The sequence below is a fragment of the Heloderma suspectum genome, chromosome 2 (assembly GCF_057233095.1).
Source record: "Heloderma suspectum isolate Gila_16-S chromosome 2, 16-S_ref, whole genome shotgun sequence".
Classification (NCBI taxonomy): domain Eukaryota; kingdom Metazoa; phylum Chordata; class Lepidosauria; order Squamata; family Helodermatidae; genus Heloderma; species Heloderma suspectum.
Genome location: NC_139459.1, coordinates 61,718,413 through 61,746,106, shown reverse-complemented (window position 1 = coordinate 61,746,106; position 27,694 = coordinate 61,718,413). Strand labels below are relative to the sequence as shown.

At 44.5% G+C, this 27,694-nt stretch overlaps 1 protein-coding gene across 38 annotated transcripts in view; it reads left to right on the top strand.

Annotated features, from left to right (window-relative positions):
• Positions 1-76: 76 nt before the first annotated feature.
• Positions 77-27,694, top strand: part of ARB2A (ARB2 cotranscriptional regulator A) — a 362,761-nt gene continuing 335,143 nt past the window's right edge. For 11 of the 38 annotated variants that reach the window (XR_014787657.1, XM_084833673.1, XM_084833683.1 and 8 more), the window contains exons 1-4: positions 7,748-7,921; positions 19,018-19,291; positions 21,426-21,922; positions 23,672-23,773. Coding sequence is in view for 37 of the 38 variants with exons in the window: in XM_084833673.1 (XP_084689799.1) it covers positions 21,787-21,922; positions 23,672-23,773 (238 nt within the window). In the remaining variant the exon portion in view is untranslated. Of the gene's footprint in view, positions 360-7,712; positions 7,936-19,017; positions 19,292-21,425; positions 21,923-23,671; positions 23,774-27,694 lie in introns of those variants that run through there. The other 27 variants (XM_084833676.1, XM_084833666.1, XM_084833655.1 and 24 more) reach the window with 15 other exon arrangements.

The window sequence follows — 27,694 nt, the reverse complement described above, 5'->3', positions numbered from 1 at the left end:
AGCGCTTGTTTCTGAGGGGAGAAAAGCGCCCAGCCCTTCAGCCGCCTAGTTCGACTGCGCAGGGTGACGTCGACCCAGGGCCGGAAGTGGAGCTCGAAATTCGCTTCGACTCTGAGCTGAGGGGAAGAAGAGGGCGGGATAAACCATAACAAAACAGTGAGGCGAGCGGCGGCGGCGGGGCGTCTCCCGGTAACAAGTCTTTGCCCCGCCCCTTCCCTCTCCCCCCTCCTCCACCGGGAAGGGAGGCAGCAGGTACGTGCAGCCGCTGCGCCGAGCTTTTGGGTACGCTGACGGCGGCGGCCGCCGCCCCCTTCTCCCCGCTCCACTCAGGAGGCTGACAAGAGCAGAGCCCCCCCCAGGTGTGCGTGTGTGAGAAGCGATGGGCAGCGGGGGAGGCGAAGCCTTCTGGTTCTTCTCCCCCCCCCCCCCCCCGGGCTGCTCCTGCTCTGGGCTGCGTGCTTGGCCGGGAGTCGGGCTAGGAAGGAGGGCGCGCGTTGTGAGAGAGCCTGTCGCCTTCGCCGCCACCCCTGCTTCGTTGTTCCTCCTCAGCCTTCCTCGGGCGGCGGCGCCCCGTGTCCCCGTCGGGAGAGCGGCTCTGCTTTTGGGCAGTAGCTGCGCTCGCTCGCTGTTCTTTCTTCTGTTGGGCTGACACGACCAGGAGGCCGAAGCTGGCGCCCTCATAAATCCCCCCACCCCGTTTTCCAGCTCCCCGCCTGTACTATTTTTTCGGACCTGCTTCTCTGAGAAAAACCCTGGCGCCTCTGGGGCTGTGCTCGGCGCTCAAACATTTAAGAGAGGAGCGCCAAGTTTGGCGCGAGGAAGAGGAAGGAGGGCTACCGTGCGAAGAGTATAGGAGCCTGGAACTTTCATGAGTCGTGACCCTCTTTAACTCTGTCTCGTTTGGCATTTGTCGGGCTCTATATTTACTACTTATTTGAGTGCCTTAAATGAGTGTGGAAAATCTCGCTGCTGTATAGTGCTATGGTGTTACTGGTTTACTAAGCAATATGTTACCCCAACAGCTGGATTCTCCACAAGTTCTACTACTTCGCTGGTGTTTCCTTGATGTTGGGGCATTAAGTAACTGACTCACCTTGCAAGACCAATAGTAATAGGAAGTGGTCTAGTTATTTCTCTCCCCTTAACCCCTGTATTATGGCTTTAGGGTAGCCTTCCCCAACCTGGTTGCCCTCTAGATGTGATGAACTACTATTCTCATCATCCCAAACCAGCTCAGTCATTGGTTTGCTGGCTGGGGGATGATAGGAGTTGTAATCCAACACATCTAGGGGCCACCAGCCCAAGGGAGGCCACCATAAGATCACTTATTTTTTCTTTCCACCATGGTGAGTGACAATCATATACGCATTTATGTATTACTTTCTTAAGGGGAATATACGTGCAAAAGCAGAAGTAACTCAGGTCAAGTATAAATGGGGTGACGTGGAAAGAAGAGAAATAGAGTAGTTACTGCATATGTTATTCAGAGCTGTAGCGCTTCCTGGAAAAGAAAGGTAGGTGTGGGCACATAATTAACACTCATATTTTGGCATGTACTTCAAATAAGATTCTTCATACTACTTGACATTTCGTTTCTACTTGCCCACAGACTCTGGAACATATGAGGTTGTGTTATACCAAGTTAGACCATTGGTCCATCGTGTGCAACAGTATCTACACTGACTGGCAGGGCTTTGCAGGGTTTCAGCCCCATGTCAGGGATTGAACCTATGACCTTTTGCATGCCAAGCATACACTGTACTACTGAGCTATGGCACTCTATAAGAAGGTGCTGACTCACTTTTCTTTAACTATTTGTTTTCTGGTCATGACTAGGAAATACTTTATAGTATAGTTCTGGGTAACTCTCCATAATTTGCATAGTAATTTTTTCTTGACATGAGTTAAGGGGGTCCCAGACCTTTTAGGGCCAAGCAAGGGGAAATATATATGTTTGGGTTCTTCTTGAAGAATCAGGTCTCCCCTCTTCTCCCACTGAACTTGGAAGCATCTTTTTCTATGACCTCTTGTGGGTCACTAGCTGGAGTTTCCCCTGAGTATAACAATGTGGCCCTTGTGTTTTCCTCCCGCTACTGAGAAACAAGAATCAGAGTTAGTTTTACTTTTAACCCTCTGCTCTCTCCCTGTGGTGCTAATAATGGTAATTTCTTTGTTCCTCTTTCATTAATATTATGAACCAATAATGATGAGCTGGGACCATTTCTTATTTCAGAGTAAATACTTGCTCTAGTTTGTCACCAAAAAAAGAAGTCTTAATTTTGTCTCTTAATTTCGGAAGGTAATTACAATAGGCATCAGTCTAGTCCTATATTGTAGTTTTGGTACTGTAGTTTGTTGAATACTCGTTTACAGCTGGAGATGTTTTGAGAGTTATACTTTGTTTACTGTAATGTATAGCCTATTTCCGTAAAGAGTACTTTTTCAGTTTTTGTTGTTCTCATACAATAGAAGTTTCTCTTAAGTGCTCTAGGATTCTGTAGAATGGGGTATCCTCTATAAATGCAGGATCACTGTCATGTTTGATATTTAACATCACATTATGAAAAATACAGACATTTCCTCCAAGTATGTGTACATCTGTATGCAAATTTGTGAAAGAAATCTTTGTCCACTCCTTTTCAAAGTATTCAGTGCTCATACTACAATGATGTGTCAAAATATAAATAATTGCAGTGCCTTTCGTATGTCTAGAATAGGATTCACAGTTTTAAAGCAACTCAGTGTTTAAATGTCGGGAACCAAGATACATGGTACAAGTTAAAGAGAGGTAGCTGGCAGCCCTTGGGTCAGATATGGCCTATGGTTGGCCACGAGCTAGCATGTTATTTTATTTATGACATTATACTGTGTCACTTTGCCAAATAGCCTCAAGGCAGTTTACATTAAGAACATGGAATACAATAAATCAGCAATATAAAAACCAAGAAAAGAAGCACAGCATATGTGGCTAGCACATAAAACCCCAGATAAAAACATGATGTAGCATAAATACAATTAAAGCATTATTCAACTATGTATTTCTAACTGCTAGAATAATCCTTTCACCCCAACTGCTTTAGCTGATTTGGTTGGGGTGTGTGGTATTACCAGAAATGTACCAGCTGCAGTGCCCTTCTGTTTCCCCCAGCCTATCCCTCTGTCTGGGGGAACAAATAGCATATAGCACATAGCTTTTGGGAAGGTTTCAGGAACAGGGTTTGTAGCCAGAGGTGTACTGATAGTGCAATGTTTATTTGGAAGGACAGAGACTGAAGCAGGAGTCTGAGCATGAAGTAACAGTGGCGTGGAAGATAAATGGGGGCCAAGTCGGTGAGACACCTGGCAGGACTAGCTACAGAAGTCCTGGCTCTGACCTTGGTTCCCAGAAACTGAATACCCTATGGCCCTCTAGACAGTGCTTTGTGGCCATAGGATTGCTCCCTTATTCTTTAAGTACATTTTCATACTGTTCGTCATATCAGATTTCAAGGTGATATACATAAACTAAAAAAATGCAAATTAGAAAACAGCAGATAAACCTTTAAATACTGGCTAGAACCTGCTTAATTAAATTATTTTAATTAAATTAATAAAAATGTGGAGAAATTACAAATATAAGCATGTATTAGCTGATATTACCTTTTAAAATACTTTTATTTATGTAAAAAAAACATTGTCACCTTTTGTCTGAGATCTCACACTCTGGGTCATTGGCTTCATTGTGTAATGTCATGGAGTTTCATTAGTAATCTTAACTGCTGAGAGGAAATGTCAAGATATTGACTAAAATAGTGTAGAATCTGAAATGGTCAAAGATTACACTGAAAAAATTAGAGATAAGCAAGGCTGTACAATATTGGTAGGAAGAGTATGTAAATGAGAAGGTAGGGAGCTGGTGAGAGGTAGGGAAGAAAAGTCGGAAAGAAGGGGTGTTTAAACAGGTCCAGGAAGTAGTGGAAGCAGTTGAAGGGGAATAGATGGGGATTAGATACATACAGTAGGCGTGCAGAGGCTCAAGGTAAGCAAGGATTAAAGAGTTGAGGGGGCAATCAGAATAGGAGAAAGCTGTGAGCTAATATCAAATAGATTAATGAAGGAGTCTTGTGTGGGTGAATCATAGGGTTGGAAGGGGCATGCAAGACCATCGAGTCCAACCCCCGCTCAGTGCAGGAAGCCTGATTCCCAGGCAGTCTCCCATCCAAGTCCTAACCAGGGCTGACCCTGCTTAGCTTCTGAGATGAGATGGGGAACAGGGAACTGTGGTCAGGGAAATGAAGAGGTAAAGAGATGGGGCTGAATTTCACTTCAATTTAATCTAAGTGGCCACATCTGTGGCTGCAGATTTTTTGTGTCTAGATTTCTCTCTGCACACATTTTGGTTGTATTTATGTAAGTCTTATATGAAGTTACTGCAGCTTGGCTTGGGTGCATAGTGTTTGGTCTTTCTCCCATATGTTTCAGACAGATTTTCCTCCGAGTTCACCTTCATGAGGGCTTATGGGAGACCACCATGAGATGTAAGGTCTTCCCTATCCTATAGATGTGAGAGATTGATTATAAGTGCCAGAATTTGGGTTAGCCTACGTTCTGGGCTACTAGCATTTTCCAGGTTTGGGGAAGTTATCAACGGTATTTAGCAGGCTTGCTTATGATGCTTAAATTCTGTTGAAATGGGGTTTTCCTTTCTTGTCAGTGTTCTTACTAAAGAAGCAGATAACTTTGACAGGTGGGGAATAAAAGTAAAAGAGATTAGTTAAAGGGTAGATCAAGACTGGAGAAGGGAGAGTAAGAGTTCTGAGCTAGGAGCTACTGAAAGAAGATAATTTGAATTCTTCAGGTCTGGATAGAAATGTGAAGGCCCAGGAAAAAATGGGAAAATTGGCCCCATACCATTTTTTTTTCTGTTTCTTTCCTGGGATTGTTTTTGTTTCTGAAAAATTGGACTTCTTTGGATTAAGAAATACTTTCTTTTAGAATTTAAGACAAAGTATTTATATATTGTTACTCAGCCTTTACTTTCCCCAAAATGATTTCTAAAAACAGTGTAATAAGAACACTTGTATAGAAAGACTAGAGATGTAAAATGTCTGGTAATAATGAAGCCATAGGGAAAGCTGTTTTTAATCCTCCTGTAAGATTTCCAGCATAGTTATTTCTTTCATTCGTTATTAAAATTAATTGATCTAAAGTATATTTTACTGATAGACATTTATGCTCAGTTTCCTAACATGAGTAGAGTCACACTGTGTATGCTTGACAGTCAATTTGCATTCTTGGCAGTGTGGGTTTTGGTCTATAGAGTCCTGTGTTTCTGATGCTGTAATGGTAGATGTAGTTCTAATCTATTCAGACCATAATTACAAATTTACTAACTGATTTTACTTTTAAAGTTTTAAAATATAATTATTTCTTAGCAAACTAAGTAAACATAAAATAACTTTAGGAACAGAAAGGCTGCTTTATATTCCTAAAGCAGCCCTCCCTAACCTGGTGCACTCCAGATGTTTTAGACTATAGTGCCCAGCATTCCTGACCATTGGCTATGATACCTAAAATTGATGGGAACTGAAGTCCACAATATCTGGAGGGTACCAGGTTGGAAAAGGCTGTCTTAAAGCAACAGAGGGAGCTATCCTATGGCCGCTAGACAGTGGCTAGACGGCCATAGGATATCATGTTTTCTGGGAACTGACCTCTGAGCCTGCTCTCCAAGGTCGGTTCCCGGCCTGGAGAACCAACCTTCCCCCATGTCCACACTGTCTTGGAGGCAGTGTGGAACAGCCACGTCCTCTGCGCTCTCAAGAGGAGCACAGAGCAGCTGAAAAGGGGTGTGTCTGGGGGCATTCTGGGGCAGGGAGGGCAGAAATGCCTGTACGACACATCCAATGTGTCATACAGCAGCCTCCTTCCCCATTCAGCCCTCCCACAGCTAGGCAGCTGCAATCAGCTGTGTAGCTGAAAATGCAGGGCAGGAGGAGTGTAGAGGGAATGATCCCCTCTGTGCTTCTCCTGCCCTGCATTGGATAGGCGGCTGCCTATCTGGATAAGATTGCTCCCAAAGTGACTTTAGATCTGTAAATAGTGCTAAAAAAGTAAGTGTCGCTTATTTTTCAGTTTTCCCCCAAATTTCCATTTTTCCCTGAACCCCTCTGGGAAAAAATGGTTTTCTTCCATGGCCTCAGAATTTCAGGAAATTTTACATCTCTAGGTCTGGTGCTAGGTACAGGGCATCACACACATCCCTAATGGGAAGGCCTGGTGGGCCTTAAACATAGGGTAGAGGTCCTAGAGCTGAGGTACGTTCTGTTCTAATGCAACATTCAGTTCTGGCGTTTGTATATAATAGTGTAACTCAGGGATATTGCTAGGTACTTAAAAGATTCGGGGCATAGGCCCATGATAGAAATTATAGTATATCAAGGGTGCAGAACGTATGACTCTCCCACCCAGCCCTCTGCTGCCCATTTGACATTGGGTGGGTGTGGCCACACCCACCTGATATCATTTGCTCCCTGGCCCAGGTGGAACTTTTACTTGGTTTCCTTTGTCAGGGATCAGATTTTGGTGTGCGTGGGCTTTCCTGGTTAGGGAAGCCCCATGTGCAGCAAAGCTGAGCCAAGCTAGTCCCTGCTGCTCCTCTGATGGAGGTGCAACAGAGACTAGGGAAGCTGTGCCCTGTCCATCTTTGCCCCCCCTCCTTCCTGCAATGAGGCGAAGAAGATGGAGCAGGCGAAGCAGAAGCAACCAGGTTCCCTTCACTTCTCCAATGGAGGAGCGAAAGAGACTCAGCTGACTCACCTCCTCTGGCTCCTTCCCGCATTACAGTCAGTCTTCCCTGTGTGGGCAAGTCCCAACAGCTAGGTCGCCATGCATCCCTGCTGCTCTCACACCAGTAGGGGAATCCCTGCTGCTACCTCTAATCTCAGACTGGAGATAGCAGTGGGGGATGCCCTCCTAGGGGATTCCTTCAGGGGTTGAGGCTTGGAGCATAAGCACCGCCTTCTGGTGGAACCCCAAGAAATTGTGCGGTCCGGATGGGGCTGTAGGTTCTACCCTAAAATAAATACCCCCCCCTTTTTTGGTATAATCTGCTGCCTGCAGTTATGTGGGAGAAGTTAAAGCTGGGGGTATATGGGAAGAAGTTTGTGAAAAAGATGTTTAAATCCTTTGCTGCGCTTTTGCAGAAGCCACATGTTCCGATTTGGATCAGTAAAGTCAGATGCTGTGTGAAATGCCAGTATTTCTCAGAGAGCTTTTCCTGCCCTTCCACCTCCCTCTTTAAACTTTAATTGCAGGTAAGCTTCCAGCAGTCGGCATGCAGAGTAGAAAGACAGGGAGAGAAAACAACAATGAGCAGACTGTAAGGAAAGGTGGCAGTGTCTCCCATAGGTTAAAAGACTGCTGCCTTCATGCTACATCCCCTATTGGTGTGCTAAGGGAGTGAGTCCTAAGGTTTCCTAGTCACTGCAAGGCTACTAAGTAAGCTCAGAGGAGAAAGGCAAATTTTTATTGAGGCAGACAATGTCATTGGGGTAGCTCAGAAGGTTCAGGGCACATACCCTGGTGTGTGTTTTCTAACAATGTCTGTGGTGTAACTTCTTTCCTAGGCCGTTCTTTTAACTCTTTAATTTTACAGTGACTACTTTCAGACAACATTCTGACATAGAATCAAATGGTGTGTGCGCATTTTGAGCTTTCTTTGCTTTTTTCAGCTCATCCCCTCAAGACCGATGCATGTTTCCTCCATTACTTTAATCTGGCTGAGAATTTGGATAAGTATGGCGCAGCTCCAACAGGGTGGTCCTGATGAAAAAGAGAAGACTACAGCATTAAAGGGTACAAATTAATTTGGAACTTCTCCTCCGTAGGCACTCCGTAGACTGTGTTCTGATGAACTATAATTTTGTGGTTAGTAAAACAGGTGAGCAAGCGCAAGTGAGTACAACCCACATTCTTAGCTGCTATAAATTTCTTACCCCTGTCCATAATCCAGGGTTTCTTGTTCTCTTCTGTGGAAAAGGAAACCGTGCACACAGTGGGAATGCTGTTACCTGTGATAGAGAAGTGAAAAGGAAACCTCCCTTATCCCCCCTGAAGCCTGAAACATAAAAATGGGAAATTCTGGGAAAAATTGAAGTGAAATGTATGCAATATTTTCTTTTTCTGAATTCTGAAATATGTATTAAACAGTTTACATTCTTAGGAGTTGATGATGGAAAAAATACTTCAAAATGTTGCAGAACGCAAACCCTTTAGATGTTTGGTTTGACAGCAGCATTAAAATTGAAGAATGATAAAACTTTATAGAGCAGTATAAAGCCATGGGGAAAAGACAGAAAAATGTTGTTTCCCTGATGGCTTTGCATTTTTGAAAGTTTTACATCTTTACCTGTTCAGAAGTTCTCTCATCACAGAAGAGCCTGGGGAGTTATCTCTACGGGAAACTTTGTGAACCTGTTTGTGTGTGACACTTGTATCCCAGGTTACCATGTGAATTTTTTTTCTGGAAAAATCAATAAGCAGGATCTGGGTAGAATGTAGTATCCTGCTCACATAACTTTTCTGGAAAATTTGTGTGTATCCGAATGATTTTCAAAGTACTACTGTAAAAGGGCACTTAAGAACCAGTGTTTGGAAACGGACTAAAACATGCTGGTATAGCAGTCTGGCAAAAAATGAGGTCTGTGTGGGAGAAGGGATTATTACCCATCTGTATTGCGCTCATTCTCTTCTGACTGTTTCCACAGCTGTTAGTCTAACATAGTGGATAGCTTTGCTGGACTTGGAGAATCCTGGATCCAAATCCCTGCTCAGTTCACTGGGGGGTCTTGGGCATGCCTCTTTTCTAACCTGTGTAGCAGGCGGGTTGTGAAGATAAAATGGTATAATTGGATGTTTACTCCTGAGCTCCTTGGATGCACATGTGGCAATAACCAATCTGCCGTTTGGAAGCAGTGCAGTGTTCGTGTGGCAGCATTCAGGGTGCCTTCCCTTTTCTGGGACAGGACAACTGAATTCTCCCATCTCTCAGTGTTTGTGTGGACCTTTCTCTGGACTCTGTTCTCTTTCTTCCCCTCCAACAAAGACAGAAAGCCTAGTTGCCTGTAGCCATTTTCTTACTCACTACAGGTGACTGGGCAAATATCTAATTAGAAGGCTACAACATACTTAATTTGCATAATTATTGCTTGACCTTTTTTCTCTTGGCAAGGAACATGAGTAAATTTGACACTATATATGCATACAGCCCTAGTTGTGAATATTTAGATTCGTCACTGCAAACCTAGGGAAAACATTTGTTCTTCAGAATAATTCAACAAGACTATTATGCTTAAGTATGTCTTATTGCCGTTTTAAAAACGTTGACTCAAGCAAGTTATTCAAATAGTTATAGATACCGATACATTCATCAAACAAAAGAACGGAAAATGCTTTATGGATGAGTTACTGGTTGTTGTTGTTGTTGTTATTCAGGCCTAATAAACTGTGGTTGACTTCTCGGTAGCAGTTGTCAGGACTGACTTACATTAGGGCAGAAGGGAGCTTATGAAAGTATGATGTATCTGGAGAATTTGAGATAATTTCTCTTGTATTGGAGATAAGAATATAAGAAGAGCCATATTTGATCAGACCAAGGGTCCATGTAGTCCAGTAATCTGTTCACATAGTGGCCAACCAGCTGTCCACTGGAAACCCACAAGCAGGGCATGAGCACAACAGCACCCTCCCGCCCATATTCCCTAGCAACTGGTATACAGAGACTCACTGCCTCTGGTACTGGAGGTAGCATATAGCCATCGGGACTAGCTGCCATTGATAGCCCTTTCCTCCAGGAATTTGTCCAACACCCTTTTAAAGCCATCCAAATGGTGGCGAATTCCATAGTTTAACTATGTACTGTGTGAAGAAGTACTTCCCTTTATCTGAATCTTGTCCTGAATCTCCCACCAATCAGCTTCATGAGATTACCTCGGATTCTAGTATTTTGAGACGGGGAGAAAAATGTCTCCCTATCAGCATTCTCCACACCATGCATAATTTTGTACACCTCTATCATGTCTCCCCTTACCCTCCATTTTTCTAAGCTAAACAATCCCAGCTGTTGTAACCTTCTCTGATAGGGGAGATTCTCTAGCTCCTTGATCATTGTAGATGCCTCCTCTGCACTTCTTCGAGCTCTACAGTATCTTTTTTTAGGTGTGGTGACCAGAACTGTACACAGTATTCCAAGTGTGGCCGCACCATAGATTTGTATAGGGGCAGTATGATACTGGAAGTTTTATTCTCAATTCCATTTCTAATTATGTGTAACATGGAGTTTGCCTTTTTTACAGCAGCCACACACTGGGTTGATATCTTCACTGGGCTGCCACCACAACCCCAAGATCTCTTTCTGGATCGGTCACCGCTAGCTCAGATACCATCAGGCTATACTTGAAGTTGGGATTTTTTGTCCCAACATGCATCACTTTACACTTGCTGACATTGAACCGCATTTGCCATTTAGATGCCCATTTTCCCATTTTGGAGAGATCCTTTTGGAGCTCTTCACAATCCCTTTTTGTTTTAACCACACTGAATAATTTGGTGTCTTCTGCAAACTTGGCCACCTCACTGCTCACTCCTGATTCCAGAACATTTATGAACAAGTTGAAAAGCATTGGTCCCAATACAGATCCCTCTGGGACCCCACTGTTTACTTCCCTCCATTGGGAGATTTTACCATTTAGTCATACTTTCTGCTTTCTGTTCTTTAACCAGTTACTGAACCATAAGAGGACCTCTTATTCCGTGACTGCTAAGTTTGCTGAGGAGTCTTTGGTGAGGGACTCTGTCAAAAGCCTTTTGGAAGTCCAAGTAAATAGTCTACCAGATCAGCCCTGCCTACATGTTTATTGACACTCTCAAAGAACTCTAAAAGTTTAGTGAGACAGGACTTACCTTTGCAGAAGTGGTGTTAATTCTTTTTCCCCAGGGCTTGTCCTTCTATATGCTTACTAATTTTATCTTTAATAATGCCTTCAGCTAATTTACCTGGAACAGATGTTAAGCTAATCGGCCTGTAATTTCCCAGATCCCCCCTGGATCCCTTTCTAAAATTGGTGTTACATTGGCCATCTTCCAGTCCTCTGGTATAGATCTTAGGAACATGTTGCATATTTTGGTTAGAAGATCAGCAATTTCATATTTCAGTTCTTTGGGAACTCTAGGATGGATACATTTGGGCCTGGTGATTTGTTTGCTTTCAATTTATCAATATGGTTGAGAACTCCATCTTTTGTCATCACTATTGGCCTCAGTTCCTCAGACTCCCTTCCTGAAGATATCAGTTCAGGCACAGGTATCTGCCCTATATCTTCTTTAGTGAAGACGGATGAGAAGAATTCATTCAGCTTCTCTGCAATCTCCTTATCCTCCTTCAGTACTCCTTTAACTCCATTGTCATCCAGAGGGCCAACTCTTTCCCTAGCTGATTTTCTGCTCCTGATATATTTAAAGAATTCTTTACTGTTGGCATTGATGTTGTTAGTGATATGCTCTTCAAAATGCTTTTTTGCATCTCTTATTGTCTGCTTGCATCACCTTTGTGCAAGCTTGTGCTCCCTTTTGTTTTCCTCACTTGGGCAAGATGTCCACTTTCTGAAGGAATCTCTCTTTTCTCTAATAGCTCCCTTAACACTGCTCGTTAACCATGCTGGTGACCTTTTGGACTCGGTATTACCTTTCCTAAACCTGTGATAAACGTTTTAGCTGGGCTTCTATTACTGTGGTTTTGAGTAATCTTCAAGCATTCTGAAGGGATTTAATCCTCTTGACTCCCCATTTTAACTTCCTTTTCACCAGTTCCCTCATTTTAGAGAAGTTTCCTCTTTTGAAGTCAAATATGACTGTGTTGGATTTCCTGGGCAATTTTCCATTTAAATATATATTACATCTTACAGCACTGTGGTCACTGTTTCCAACTGGTTTAGCAACATTTACATCTCGTACTAGGTTCTGGGTGACACCACTTAGGATTAAATCCAAGATCGCCTCTCCTCTTGTCAGTTCCATGACCTACTGTTCTAGGGCACAATTGTTTAGGGCATCGAGAAATTTAACTTCTTTGTCATGGCTGGAACATGCATTTATCCAATCAACCTGGGGGCAATTGAAGTCGCCCATTATTACAAAACTTCCTTGTTTGGAGGCTTCCCTGATTTAGCTTTCCATCTCAATGTCACTCTGAGCATTCTGGTCTGGTGGATGATAGCATGTTCCTAGCACTAAATTAGTTTTGGAGCCTGGTATTGTTATCCACAGTGCTTCTGTGGAAAAGCCTGCCCCTTTTAGGGTTGGAGTCCACTCGACACTATGCCCTCTTTGACGTACAGGGCAACACCTCCCCCAGTACGCCCTTCCCTGTCCTTCCGATAAGAGTTTATATCCAGAGATGACTGTATCCCAGTGGTTCACTCCACCAGGTTTCTGTAATGCCCACTATATCCAGGTTTTCCTTTAAAATCAAGCACTCCAACTCTTCCATTTTGGCTCGGAGGCTTCTGGCATTTGCATAAAAATTCCTGTACATGGTATCCCTCCCCAGATGCCTTTGGTGCATGCATCTTTTGCTATGGGATGTTGGCCCTTTTGACTGGCTATTATGTTTTACTATGTACTCCTGGCCTATTTCCTCCCCTTCTACATTTGGACAATCAAAAACATTTTCGTCTTCATCCCTTTGGGATGATTTAACCCGAACCGGATGCTTCCTAGCTCCTGTCGGCTTTACCTCAGGATTTAGTTTAAAAGCTGCTGTCACCCTTTTTATGTTTAGCGCCAGCAGTCTGGTTCCATTTTGGTTCAAGTGGACTCTGTCCCTCTTATACAGGCCCGGCTTGTCCCCAAACATTCCCCAGTGCCTAACAAATCTGAAGCCCTCTTCCCTGTACCACTGTCTCGTGCACGCGTTGAGACTCCTCAGCTTTGCCTGTCTAGCTGGCCCTGCGTGTGGAGCAGGTAGCATTTCAGAGAAAGCCACCTTGGTGGTCCTGGATTTCAACCTCCTACCTAGCAACCTGAATTTGGCTTCCAGGACCTCACGACTACATTTCCCCACATTGTTGGTACCAACATGGAGCACGATCACCGACTCAACCCCAGCACTATCTACTCTCTTTCTAGACAGTGTGTGGTATCTGCAACCTTCGCACCAGGCAGGCAATTCACCATGTGGTCTACCCGTCCATCAGAAATCCAGCTGTCTGTGTGTCTAATGATCGAATCTCCCACTACCATAAGCCCCCTGTCAAGGGCTCCTTGGAGGCCTCTCTCAGTCTAATCCAGTAGCCAAGTCCAGACACAGACAAAGGGATTCCTTTCAAAGCTTTATTCTTTTTTTTACAACTTAACAACTCTACCGTTTGCAACTAGATCTGAGCAGCACAGTACCTATTGTCAGAGTGGACACTGAGCCCGTAGAATCCCAGAGAAGTTCTGATTCGGAGGAAGAGCAGTCGCTCCTGGGAGAGAAGTGCGCCCCTTTTTCCCAGGGCCCGCAGCTGACAGAGATTCCTCCCACCAACATTCCTAGATTAGAAAGCAGTCCAGGGAGTGACCCAGCACCGATAGCAGACTGGTTGGATGCGCGGCGCAGACGCAGAGAGCGGCGCCAAATGGAGAGCGCGGAAAGGAGGTGTAGCACCTGGTTGGCGCTCAAAGAACGGTTGCGCCCAGAGGATCCAAGGGAAAAGGGGAGGGATTCTCCCTAGTCCTTATATTCAGGGGTCTGCCAGTAATTGCCTTTCAAACGGGGACCAACTGTTCCAACTTAGGGCATAGGGATGCTGCTGCTCAGATCTAGTTGCTACCTGTAGAGTTGTAAGTTGTAAAAGAAGAATAAAGCTTTGAAAAGAATCCCTTTGTCTTTGTCTGGACTTGGCTACTGGATTAGACTGAGAGAGGCCTCCAAGGAGCCCTTGACACCTATGCCCTAAGTTGGAACAGTTGGTGCCCGTTTGAAAGGGAATTACGGGCAGACCCCTGAACTTAAGGACTAGGGAGAGTCCCTCCCCTTTTCCCTTGGATCCTCTGGGTGCAGCCGTTGTTTGCGCGCCAACCGGGCACTACACCTCCTTTCTGCGCCCTCCATTTGGCGCCGCTCTCTGCGTCGGCGTCACGTGTCCACCAAGTCTGCTATCCACGCTCTGTCACTCCCTGGACTGCTATCTAAGGTAGGAATGCTGGTGGGAGGAATCTCCGTCAGCTGTTGGCCCTGGGAAAGAGGAGTGCACTCCTCTCCCAGAAGTGACTGCTCTTCCTCAGAATCAGAACTACTCTGGGATTCTATGAGCTCAGTGTCCACCCTGACATCATCCCCGCTCCCATGAGGCCCCCCCTCTTACTCCTCCCCTGGGGCCCCAGGTTTGTGGGGGTACAGCTGGTGGAAGCGCCTCAGCAGCAACGGAGCATGCACATTTTCCGCGGGTTCCCAGGATCGCTGGAGGGGGAGGGAGGAGGAGGGGGGAGGAGAGGAGGAGGAGGAGGCAGCGGAGCTGTGGATTTCACTCAGCAGGTCTTGCTGAAATGTCCCAGCTTTCCACATCGAAAACATTGGCGCTCAGTACGCCGGCGCTCAAACTCTTCTGGTGGCAGCGAGGCGTGGGTAGCTCCCAGCTGCATCGGGGTCTCCTCCACCCCCAGCGCCGGAGCGGGGGGTGGGGGGGGAGGCAGGAAACGTGGGGGAATGGGAGGAGGGAAATCCCGGCCCCCGGCGCCCTGCCGGGTCTGCCCGCGCCCCTCCAGGTCTGCCCCTCCAGCCGACTATCTGAAGGCAGGTCTGGATGAGGTCCTCCAAAGTAGGCGGGCTGGGTGTGCGCACCAACTCATCCAAGAACTCGTCGTTCAAACCATCCAAAAACTGAGCCACTAGCGCGGCATCATTCCACTGTAAATCCTGCATCAGCAAGCGAAAGGTTGTCGCGTAGCTGGAAACTGAGTCCTTGCCCTGCCGGAGGTGGCGAATCTCCTGAGAAGCCGTCTGCATGCGCAGGGGGTCACCGAAAAAATGTGCCATGGCTGTCATGAAACCTTGATAGTCCCCGAGCAAGGGGTCATTAGCGAGCAGGAGCCCCGAAGCCCATTTAGCTGCCATGCCTGACAGTAGGTTAATGATGAAACCCACACGAATCTGTTCCGTCTGGAAATCCTCAGGCCTAAGACGCATGTACAGCTCTGATTGGGCCCTGAAAATCTGAAAAAGTCCCTTCTCACCAGAAAACTTCTCTGGCAACGCCACTGGGCACTTGCGGCGTGGGAGAATCGGAGGTGGAGTGGGTTGAACCACAGCCTGTAGATTTTGCATGGCAGCTGTCACTTGAGCCATCTGATCACGGAGCATCTGGTTCTCTTGCGCCAGAGTTTGCACCGCTGGGTCCCCGGCACCCTCCATAAGGCAATAGGAGAAGAGAGAGAGAGAGGAGAGAAAAAAAAAAATGAGGAACGGGGACCAAGCTGTCAAGGGCTCCTTGGAGGCTTCTCTCAGTCTAATCCAGTAGCCAAGTCCAGACACAGACAAAGGGATTCCTTTCAAAGCTTTATTCTTCTTTTACAACTTAACAACTCTACTGTTTGCAACTAGATCTGGGCAGCACAGTACCTATGCCCTAAGTTGGAACAGTTGGTCCCCGTTTGAAAGGAAATTACTGGCAGACCCCTGAACTTAAGGACTAGGGAGAGTCCCTCCCCTTTTCCCTTGGATCCTCTGGGCGCAGCCGTTGTTTGCGCGCCAACTGGGCACTACGCCTTCTTCCTGCGCCCTCCATTTGGTGCTGCTCTCTGCGTCGGCGTCGCGCGTCCACCAAGTCTGCTATCCGCGCTCTGTCACCCCCTGGACTGCTATCTAAGCTAGGAATGCTGGTAGGAGGAATCTCCGTCAGCTGTTGGCCCTGGGAAAGAGGAGCGTGCTCCTCTCCCAGGAGCAACTGCTCTTCCTCAGAATCAGAACTACTCTAGGATTCTATGGGCTCAGTGTCCACCCTGGCACCCGCTTCCTTTGGAGGGACATCGTTGATGCGAGAGAATATTTGTTCGACTTCCGAGGAATGGGTCCCTCCTAAGGAATCATTTCCCTCTACCTCAGAATGATGCCCTCCTTCCCCAAGACCTGCATTCTCCATGCCAGCCGAGGAACTGTCACCCTGGGAGTGGGACTCAACTAGTAGGTTCCTGAAGGTCTCATCCACCAAGGTCTCTGCCTCTCTTAGCTTCTTCAGATCAGCAACCTTGGCCTCAAGGGAACAAACTTGTTTCCTGAGAGCCAGAAGCTCATTACACTGAGCACACACCCATGACTTCTGTCCAGCAGGTAGATAGTTGTGCACGTGGCACTCAGTGCAATACACCGGATAGCCCCCCCCCCCCCCCCGGTCTTTGGCTTTCTGCCTTCATAACTGGTTTTTTATTGGTGTGTGTTTTCCCTGGAAAACTTAGTTGTTTACTACAAGAAGGTGAGGAAATTATTTATAGTTATTTATTTATAGTTACTTACTGTGAGTATGGAATAGGGAGGAAAGAGTCAACTGCCCTGGCTTCTTCTCCCTGTTGCTAAACTCACACAGTTGCTTAACTCACTTGTTTGCTGACACTTTGTCACTGGGGCTGAGATGCTTCATCACTGGGGCTTCTTGCACTCGGACAGTTGTCCCTCGCAAGTGTGCCTCCTTATCTCAGTTGAGCCCAACTGCTGCTGCAGTGAATCTGATTGGAGGGCCTCATTTGAAAAGCAAGGGAGGCTGTGTGAAAACTCCTGATCAGCACTGGCTTTCAGTGGCTGGGAATGTAGGTCAGTTGGCCCCCCAGGAAATGGTAATTCCTATTTAGGAAGGAGGACTATTAACAGTAGTGAATGGGAGAGCTATTGAGGGGTGATCCTCTATTCGAGGGGTCATTGGAGGGGACAGCAGACAAAGGGTAGGTGATTTGGGAAGCTGTGACTTGCAAAGTCTGGATCCTTTTTCTGTGTGTTTTTAAAAACTTAAATGATATGCTGAACCCTTAAACTTGCTTTATTTAGTGAACTGCTTTTTAAGGCCTAAAGCCTGAGCCTAAACTAAGCCCAATCTGAAGCCAGCCTGCACTTTTTCCTTCTTTAAGCAGACTCTTATTCCCCCTTTCTAAGCTTGGGGTTAGTTTAAAATATGCAGCTGAGGTTCTTTTCAAACACTCAGCAGTCTTTGTTAGTGCAAGGCCTGTAAGTTCTTGCTGGACTCCCCCCTGATATTTAGCTCTGTTTTATAAATTTGTAAGGGGTTAACCTTCTGGGATTTAGCTGTGCCCTTGTTTTGGCTTCAGCTGCTATTTATCAATTTTGAATTGTTACCTGAGGTACTTGAATAGATAATTAAGTAATTTCACTTACCTTTCCCTTGCACAGTTGCTTAACTCACTTGTTTGCTGATTCTTTGTCAGTGGGACTGAGATGCTTTGTCACTGGGGTTCCTTGTGCTTGGAGAGCTGGCTCCCTCGCAAGCGTGCCTCCTTATATAGATCCAATTAGCCTCTGTCTTAGATAAACCCCTTTGCAGTTGTTTTATATTTTTATTATTAAAAAATCTGTCTATAGTACTTTTAAAAATGAAGGTAAGACTATCTACACATACATTGAGAAACTAGAACACTGAATCTAGTGTTCGTTTGACTTGCCAAGTTTCATAAACGTTTTAAGTTCCCTTATAGTTCTTCGTGGTCTCTGTGCATCATACATATGGGCTCTGCACCTGCATGAAGCCCTGTTTCGGGAAGCTTCTATAGCGGAGGAATTTTTGGCAGAAACCCTCCCCCACTGTCCCAGTGTGCATGTCCCTGGCGAGTTCCTGCCTGTTCCATCAGTTCTCTTTTGACCAACATTTTTTTAGCCTCATTTGGGAACTTCCCTTCATTTAGTAAGCAAATTTTGCAAACTGTTGAGGTTTTGTTCTTTTCTTTTCTTTTCTTTTGCTATCGTTATTTTAGTCTTTACACTTTATATTTTGTTTCTTTATTTTCTGCAGTCTTTGCAATTGCCTTATTGCCTCAGGCCGTATGGCCTTACAGGCCCTCTTCTGCAAGTGTGTCCACTGGGGAAGTAAACTACCATCCACAGATGGCCATTCTCTCTGCCTCTTTTGCCTTGGACAAGGACATAAGGTAGATGCCTATGTCCATTCCCAGGCTTTTATGAAGCAGGCTAGGCACGTTCAGTCTGACAGACCTCATGCTGTATTGTGGAGGAAGGCACTGGAAGTTGTGGAAATTCTGGTGAAACCTATGGCCCAGGCTTCACCTGACCCACCAGAGGTTCTGTCGAAATCGGCATCCTAGCCATGCAAGTGTCGGGGTCTGCCTTGCCACCCACTCGGACTCTGGCTATGGGCTTAAATGACGTACCCACAACTGGGTGGTCACAGAGTCAATCTGACCCACCCACACCTGGGTGGCCATTGTCAATATCTTTGGCAAAGAAATTGTAAAAAATGGCCGGAACTCAAAAATCTTGTTTGGAACCGAAGAAGAAGAAAAAGAAAGACACTAAGACAGCGGCTAACTGGTATTGAGACAGTCTGTATCGACCACACCAGTATGAGTCCTCACTCTGCTGCTATTAATGAATTTTCTCATACAGTAGGCGTCGGCTATTATGGTACCAATATAAGACCCAATCCTGTTTGCATCTACATTGGAGGGTGAGGTCAGAGATACCTGTCCAACATTGCAGCTGACTCAACCAATGACTGATTGTCAAGATTGATTCCCTTAATATGGGCAGCCATTTCCGAGGGGTGCTGCATCTTGGGACTCCTATGTTTTCCAGCTATTTGATATGGAGTAAACGTGCCCTACATTCTACAAGCAGACCAAGCATTGGTCCTGATTACCATTTTCTGAATAGGATAAGTAGTCTGATTGGGATATGCCTCACAGGAGACCATGCAGTTCGGAAGATCCGCTCAGGGGTTAGCATCATGGTATCTTCATCATTAATCATTTCCTTTGCTACAGCAATTAAGGACTGAGCCCAAGTCCTTTAGAAGGAGTGCCCATCTGATCTCTGAGTCTAACTGCACTCTGACGGCCATCAACTCTAGCAGATTGATATATCTCGTGGCCTCTGTAGCCTGCCACTGTCAACAGCCTGCAGCAGGCACCCCATCCTGAAAGGAACATGTCGTTGGTCAGGACATGAGATGGAGAAGGCTGCAGGAACAGCAGCAAGGAAGGCAGCAAGTTGACGCTGTTGATACAACTTGAGGATGTTGACAAGGTGCTTGGACAGGTTTGTGCAACCATTTCTGTATTGGATCCTTGCCTCTCTTGGCTTATAAAAACCTGCAGGGAGGGAACAGCTGGCTGGACTAGGGAAGTGGTTAATGCCTTCTTGCAAGAAGGAGTGGTCCCGGGCTACTTGAAAGAGGCAGTGGTGATGCCACTGCTGAAGAAACCTTCCCTGGACCCAGAAAAACTTACTAATTTTAAGCTGATTTGAGGCACAGGTGGTCTTAGTGGCATGGAGTACTTTCTACCAACCAATGACACCCAACTACTTTTCCTTTGCATCTAATTCCAAGGAAGCTGTTGTGGTGCTAAACTGGTGTCTGTTAGCAGTAATGGACTGGATGAAGGCAAAGCTTATGCACGGCGCACCAAACTAGTGCACCAGTCGCGCCTGTTCCTTGAGATGTCTAACTTGGCCACAGTGACACATGCCTTAGTTACATCCCATTTGAATTACTGTAACATGCTTTACGTAGGGCTGCCTCTGAAGAGTGTTCAGAAACTTCACCTGGTTCAAAGAGCCGCTGCCAAACTGTTGACTGGGGCTGGCTACAGGGAGCATACAATTCCCCTGCTAAAAACGCTTCACTGGTTCCCAGTCTGTTTCTTGGCACAATTCAAAGTGCTGGTCATGACCTATGGAGTCCTGTATGGCTCAGGTCCATGTTATCTGAAAGACTGTATTCTCCTGTATGAGCTCCTCGTGCCCTGAGATCTTCAGGGGAGGCCCTTCTCATGGTCCCACCACGATCACAGGCTCACCTGGTGGGAATGTGGGAGAGAGCCTTATCAGTGGCTGCCCCAAGGCTCTGGAACCCCCTTCCCAGGGGGCTGAGAGTGGCACCCTCCTTGGTATGTTTCCACAGGCAGGCAAAAACTTTTTTGTTCCGTCAGGCCTTTGGGGATAGCTAGTCTGGACTCATGAGAATATGATGGATTGGTACTATTGTTTATATTATTGTCTTTTAAAATTCTGATATTTTATACAGTTTTAATATTATCGATGACTTAATTATATTTTTAACTATATGTTTTAACTGTACAATTTTTTAATGTTGTAAAGCTGCCAGCATTGGGGGAAAAGGCAAGATATAAAAAAATAATGACAACAACAACTTTGGTTGGTGGCCCAGCTATCTGGACAGGGGTAACCTGGCTTCAGTTGTCTATGCTCTGGTAGCCTCCAAGTTATATTACTGCAATGCACTCTATCTGGGGCTGCCTTTGAAGATGGTTCGGAAGCTGCAGCTTATGCAAAATCTGGTGGCCAGATTGATAACAGGGCCAAGAAGGTCCAAACGTATAACACTGATTCTGGCTTGCTTCCACTTGGGTCTGATATGTTTCCAAGTCCGATTCAAGGTTTTGACCTATAAAGCCTTACAAGGCTCGGGACTGCAATACCTGATGGAGCATCTCTCCTGGCATGAACCTCCGTTCAGCATCTAAGATCCTCCTCCAGGTGCCTCCTCTGAGGGAGACTCAGAAGGTGACAACAAGGGAGAGGACCTTCTCAGTGGTGGCCCCCCAATTGTGGAACGATCTCCCTGATGAGGTCCCTGGCGCCAACATTGTTATTTTTTTGGTGCCGGGTTAAGACCTTCCTCTTTTATACATTTGGTAGCATGTGATGAGGTTTTAATAAAGTCCTGGATTCTTCTTATTGTTGATGTTTAAAATTGCTTTAAATATATGTGTGTTCTATGTTTATAATGTATTTTAAAGCATTTAATCTTTGTAAACCATCCAGAGAGCTTTGACTATTGGGCGATATAGAAATAAAATGAAATAAATGATAAGGTGGTCCTTGGTCCAGATGTCAGTTTTCTGCCTAAAGTGCTATCAGAGTTTCACCTCATTCAGAATGTAATTCTTCCTGCTGTCTTTTCTTCACCTTCCATTCCGCTTGAGTTGATGTTTCACCCTCTTGATGTTCATTGGCCGCTAGCTTTTTATAAGTCTGGGACTGAGTCTTTCAGGCAGTCTCCATGGCTGTTCAGCTGGCAAGAACTTCCATCTCCCCACAATGTTTTGCTTCATGGGTTGTTCAGATGATACTGGTAATGTATGAGCTCATTGGTCTTAAACTGTCTGCCCCACTTCGACCTCACTCAACTCATGCAATTCCATTCCAGAACTCTGTTGATCTGCAACCTGGTTGAAACCTCTGACATTCATTTTCCACTACCAACTGGATGTACGGGCTAAAGCTGACTGCTCATTTAGACATGCTGTTCTGTCCACTGTGTTACAATAGGATACCGACCTTGCTACTCACCGATGTGTGATGCTCATATACCACGAAGAAGAAAGACAAGTTGTATACCTATAACTAGTTCTTTGAGTGGTCATCTGTGTATTCCCACAACTCACCTACCGTCCCCACGTTGGTGTCAATGTTGATCTCAAGGTTGATACTGAGGGCTTCTCTTGGTTCAGAGGCTACAGTGTTTTGTCTCAAGGAACTGAAGGAATAGGCGGGAACCCACTGGGGACATGCACATCGGGCCACTGGGGAAGGTTCACACCAAAAAATCTGCAGTTACAGAAGTTTCCCGAAATGGGGCTCCATGCAGGCGCAGAGCTCATATGTGCGATGCCCAGATGACCACCCAAAGAACTACAGTTTCAGGTAAGCAACCTGTCTGCTTTTGTTATAAACATATGGTTACCTTTTACATTTATACTATGTGTCAAAATTCTAAAATGTTTTTTGGGGGGGATCCCCTCTGTTTGTGAAATTTTGTACCATTTGGTTGAATTCACACTCATAATATGGGAACTAGAACTATTTTGAAGACTCTTTTTAGATCTCAAAATCTCAAGAATGCTTATCTGGATAAAAAGGTCCCATTTTATCATTAGGCACATTCACAGCTGATGGATTCTACATGTAGGTCTCCTGCCCACAGAGTGGGCTGGACTTTTTTTTAACTCTCTTGCTGGCATAATGTTATGCCATTTGGAGGGGGGGATGGGACGGCAGGACCTGAGTAAGCATAAGATTTGAACTGAGCCACACTTGTCTCCCGCCACATCCCCTAGCCTACATACATTTTCTCTTTGCTCTGACAATGGCTTTCCAGCTTGGTTATGCCAGCAGTATGTACCTGTGGTGTAAACTCACTCTATAGCTACTACTTCTGCCAGCACAGAAAAAATTAGTCTCCCGTAGGTGTTAAGTTGGGGATAGTATTGCTCTGTAAACATCTCAGTGACAAAAGCTCTGGCTCTTTCCTGTAAAAATAAGAAAAATGTCTCATAAAACATTTCAGACTTTACCACATGCCAACCTTCCCTGACCTGGTGCCCTCCAAATGTTTTGGACTACAACTCTCAGCATTCCTGACCATTTGTCATTAGACCATTTGTCATGTTGGCAAGGACTGATGGGAGATAATATCCAAAACATCTGGAGGACACCATGTTGGGGAAAGTTGCCTTATGCCTTTCAGCAAAGTAGAAAACGGTATTGTCTGGATTTTGAAATTGAAAAGAAAAGTAGAAATGAAAAGTTAGATAGCGGGTTAGATCCAGCATCATGATACTGCAAGCAGTAATGACCACTTGCAGGATGAGACTTCTGCATCCTCTCCTTTCCCATGTTTCCCATGCCTTTTACAGGGTTGAGGGACTCTCCAGAGGAGGAGGGGGGCTGCAGGTGAAAGGAGAGGATGCGGAAGTCACATTCCACAAGTGGTAGCCTCCACTTGGAGTATCATGATGCTAGATCAACCCAGGTTGTTAATAAACTGAATTCAAAAGTATTTTTGGTGTCCTCTGGTACCCTTCATATTGCGTTATCACTCCCTCTTATAGTAAACTTGAGTGGTAAGTGCTGACGGAAATGGAGCCATGCCAGGCCTCTGGAAACAGGCAAGAGATATGAGCATGTTTGGGGAACTCCAGTGTTTGCTGGTCAAAAAATCTTTTAAACGCCTAAAGGGATAACTCCCCTAAAACTGCCCAATGAGGTCTGAGTGTGCTCAGTAGCCACAGAATATTGAACGTCTATTCCAAACGAAACCTGAGGGAGGCAAGTGTGATAGCCTGCTTCAGTCCCTTTCAGTTTATAGTATCTTGGAGGAAGGCACAGCTGGCTGGAATCTTGAACAAGAGCACTCTTGTTAGGGTGGATGATACACTGCAACATTTTGTTGCAGGTCTTGCTTGTTATGCTCAAATGATCTCCTGTGTAAATAGAACCTTGCTGTTTGGGATAAATTAATAATTGGCCAGCTTGATCTGAAAGGATGTGTTAGTGAAAAGATCATGGAGCTCTAACATTAGCACTCTTCTTTCAATGTAATCTAGAAGACATTTTTTCTTAACAGTAATTTGAGGTCTACAAAAAGACAATCTTCTCCACCTTTTTTTCCAGACTTACTGTCTAGAATAGACTTGGATGAACTGATGAAAAAAGATGAGCCACCTCTTGAGTTTCCTGATACTCTTGAAGGATTTGAATATGCTTTTAATGAAAGTAAGTAATGTATGCGGTAAGAAGAACTCACTTTGAAGTAATAAAATATTAATATTTTTTCCAGAACTTTGATTCATAGGTTGCTCTTGAGTCTTTGTGTGTAACTATTTAAACAATGTAACTAAAGTAGTAATCTGGAATAGTCAAGTAGATCCAAAATGTAAGAAGAACCATGCTGAATCAGCCCAAAGGCCTATCTAGTCCAGCATTCTGCTCACACACTGGCCAACCAGTTGCCTGTGGGAAACCTGCAAGTAGGACTACAGCACCCTCCCACTCATGTTCCCCAGCAACTGGTGTACATAGGTGTATTGCCTCTGATAATGGAGGTAGCATATAGCCATCAGGACTGCTAGCCATCGATAACCTTATCCTCCATGAATTTGTCTAATTCCCTTCTAAAGTGATCTAAATTTGTAGCCATGTCTATATTTTGTGGTAATGAATTCCATAATTTTACTGTGTATTGTGTGAAGACATACTTCCTTTTATCTGTCCCCTGAATTTCCCACCATTCAACTTCATTGGATAACCTTGGGTCTAGTATTATATGGGAGTTTTCTCCACACCACGCATAATTTTGGACACCTCTGTCACATCTCTTAAGCTAAATGGCCCCAGACATTGTAACCTTTCCTCATAGGGGAGTTTCTGCTGCTCCTGGACAATTTTGGTTGCCCTTTTCTCTAACTTTTCCAACTCTACAATTTTCAACAATATCTTTTTTTGGTGTGGTGATGAGAACTGTACACTGTGTTCCAAGTGTGGTCACACCATAGACTTGTCTAAGGGTAGTAAGGTACTGGCAGTTTCATTTAAATTCCTTTTCTAATTATGCCCATTTTTTGCCCTTTTTCACAGCAGCTACATACTGGGTCAATAGTTAACTCATGTAGTCATTATTATGTAATATATTCAGGATCACAGTATTTTGCTGTGATCCTAAACACGTATTGAAAGCAAATCTTGTTGATTTTAATGAGATTTGTCTTCAAAATTGCATTGAAATAGCAAAATGTCTATCTTTGCACACATGCAGCTGAATTGAATGAGGAAGCCCTTGAAAGTCAAGATAATTGTTGGATCAAATTAATCTATTTTGTTCTGGGGTAAAGGCAATTTATGATGCTGCATACTCCTTAAGAGTGCTAAGCATGTAAATCTCAGATCTACCTCTGGAAGGCAAATTCTAAATGGTTTATGTCATACTTGGTATTGGATCCTATACATAGCCAGATTTTTAGAACACTATGAAAGGCAGTGTACTTATGAATGTCATCTTACATTTTGTGCATGTCCTGCAGAGTTTCTGGTAGATATCTTTGTTTAAACTTAGCTGTTTTGTGGCCATGTTCAACAATGGGTGTTTTGAATATATTTTTAACTTCTTAAAACATGGATGGGCAACTTTGGGTGGTCCGGGGACTAATTTCCAGCTTCTGGATATCTTGCACCCCAGGGGCTGCACTCCTCCAGTTCCCATGCTGCCAGTGTGGCAGTATCAAAACCAGCTGTTCGCTAATGAAATTCAGCAGCAAACCAATACAGAGATTCAAGGAAGCCATATTTCACTTGAAAACAAGCTAAATTGGGCAGTTTTGAGTATCTATAGCACTTTGCTGCTGAATTCCAGAAGAAAACTTCCAGTTGTTTTTGGGTGCTGACACATGGCAGTGGGAGCCACACTTGAGGCCATGGGGGTGGGCCACATGTGGCCCTGGGGCCACATATTTCCCATCCCTGATTTAAAAATACAAAACATACCCCAAGACCAGTTTACTGAAAGTTCTAGATTTTTTTTAAAGAGGAGTGCTGCATTGTTTTAAGAAACTAATGAAAGCTTGGATGATGTCTGTCAAGAACTGTCTGACTTTGAAGGGGAGTTCTGCAATCTAAGCTAGCTAGCTCCAAAGAGCCTGGCTCAGGAAAGTTCCCTAGCTTCAAGCCTGACAGAACTGTCCAGTCCCTGAGCTAGTCTAAAAGGCTCTTACCCCATCGAGAGAGTCTTCTGCCTTACATGTGCGTTCTCCTTGTCTACATGGGTTCTTAAGGAGGTGTCCTGGGATTTTTCAGCTCCCTGATGGTTAGTTAATTAGGAAACAACTTCAGCCAAGGAAGCCCTAAAAGGGTATGCCTGGGAAACATATTGCATTTGTCAGCAAGCCCTAAAGGGGCTTGTTTGTTTATAATATTTATATACCACTTATACTTAATATTGTATAAGTGGCTTATACAATATTAGAAGAAGCTGCTCACCCCCTGAATGCTTTCCTTATGCGTGTGAGAACTGTACAGTCTGTGAGCTAGTTCAAAAGCAACTCTGCATGTTTTCAAATACAATCTCTAATACCACAGGGGTTTCTCCTTTCCAAGGCTTGAGATATCATGCAGTAAACGAGTTTCAAGATGAGGGTTGCAATCCTAAACCCACTTACTAGAGAGTAAGCCCTGTTGAACACAGTGGGTTTTATTTCTGAGCAAATATTGTAAAATTGCACTGTACAATTTAGTTTCTAAGTATCTTCCTGTGAAAGTAGAGAGGTACCTTCAGGGTGTGTGCATGTCGACAAGAAGGTGTGAGGGGAGGGTTTAAGCCCTCAGCAGTCCTGATCCAGAGTGATGGTCCCCAGAGCTGCTTTTTCTAAAGAAAGAGATCTGCCCAATTCTAAGCATTTCTAAAAATGCTTCTAATGTAACGTGTAGTTTGTCACTGAGCTTCTCAATGCTGCAGATATATGGGACTCATAAGAGTTTCCCAAGGAGATAGCAGTGAGCGTAGGTGATGTACAGTATGTAGGTTACGTAGCTCCCATGTCATTTCAAAATTAGTGTTATCTGTTGCAGCTGGATGACAGCATGGAGTGTAGAAATGGAACACTGATGTAATGTTCACTGAGAGACCTACTCCTTTCAGGAGCTAGGCTACTCTTGCTGAAGCGCCTGTATAGTTTCTGTGGGGCAGCTTTGTACCAAGCACATGTCTTCATACCATGGGGATAGCTTACTGTAATTATTGCCAGGTGAAATCTGAAAAAGACTGTTGTACATTTTCCTCTAGATACCTTATTTCTACATGTAAAAGTGAAACTTTCATAACCATTGCTACCCAGCTAGCTACCAACACCTGATAATAACAGCTGGTCTAATAATAAGAATAAAGGTTGTGTACAGCCTTAACGTCCTTTGCATTTGCTCCTTATAAATATCTGATCTGCAAGAGACGGCATATCAAGGGGTGTGTATCACTCCTGGTATGAAGTAGCTTTTGTACTCTGTATAAAAAAATGTTAGTTTCTTAATGTTATCTTGTACTTTTGAGTTTTATGGGGGGACGTTTTTCTATAAATGTCATTTATGCAACACCTAGCTTTTTAATACCCTGATGGCTTTCATAGGAAGGTAGTTAGAAACTAAAAATGTAATGAAAGTGATGCTCTTTCAAAGGAGCAGTTCAATTCTTACTCTTCGTATTCTTATTTTTAGAATAGTACGATCTGTCTCCTTTCTACACTGCACATTTAATAGTACACATATGATTGCTAAAAGAAGATGAGCTGAAATCTGAATATGGATGTATGATATTGAAGTAGTATTGTTCCATCATTCTAATATTTGCGTGGCATTGTTAAGGAGGTATTGAATACCTTCTTGATCCTAGAGCCTTCAGATTGGCATGGTTGGCTGGAATTTTTTTACATATGCACTAATGCATTTTCATGTCGCTAATGTTTCAGGATTTGGAGAGAAGGTGTGCCTTTTATTCTTATTTGCAAAGCAATATTTAAATTTTAGCAGCTGGTGTTTCCATGAAGCTTAAGAGCACTTGAAATATACTACAACTCTTACTAGACAATATCTATGATTTCCTTAGGGAGAGAGGAACTTCACCAGTAACCAGCCTTAAAAATGAGCATAGGAACC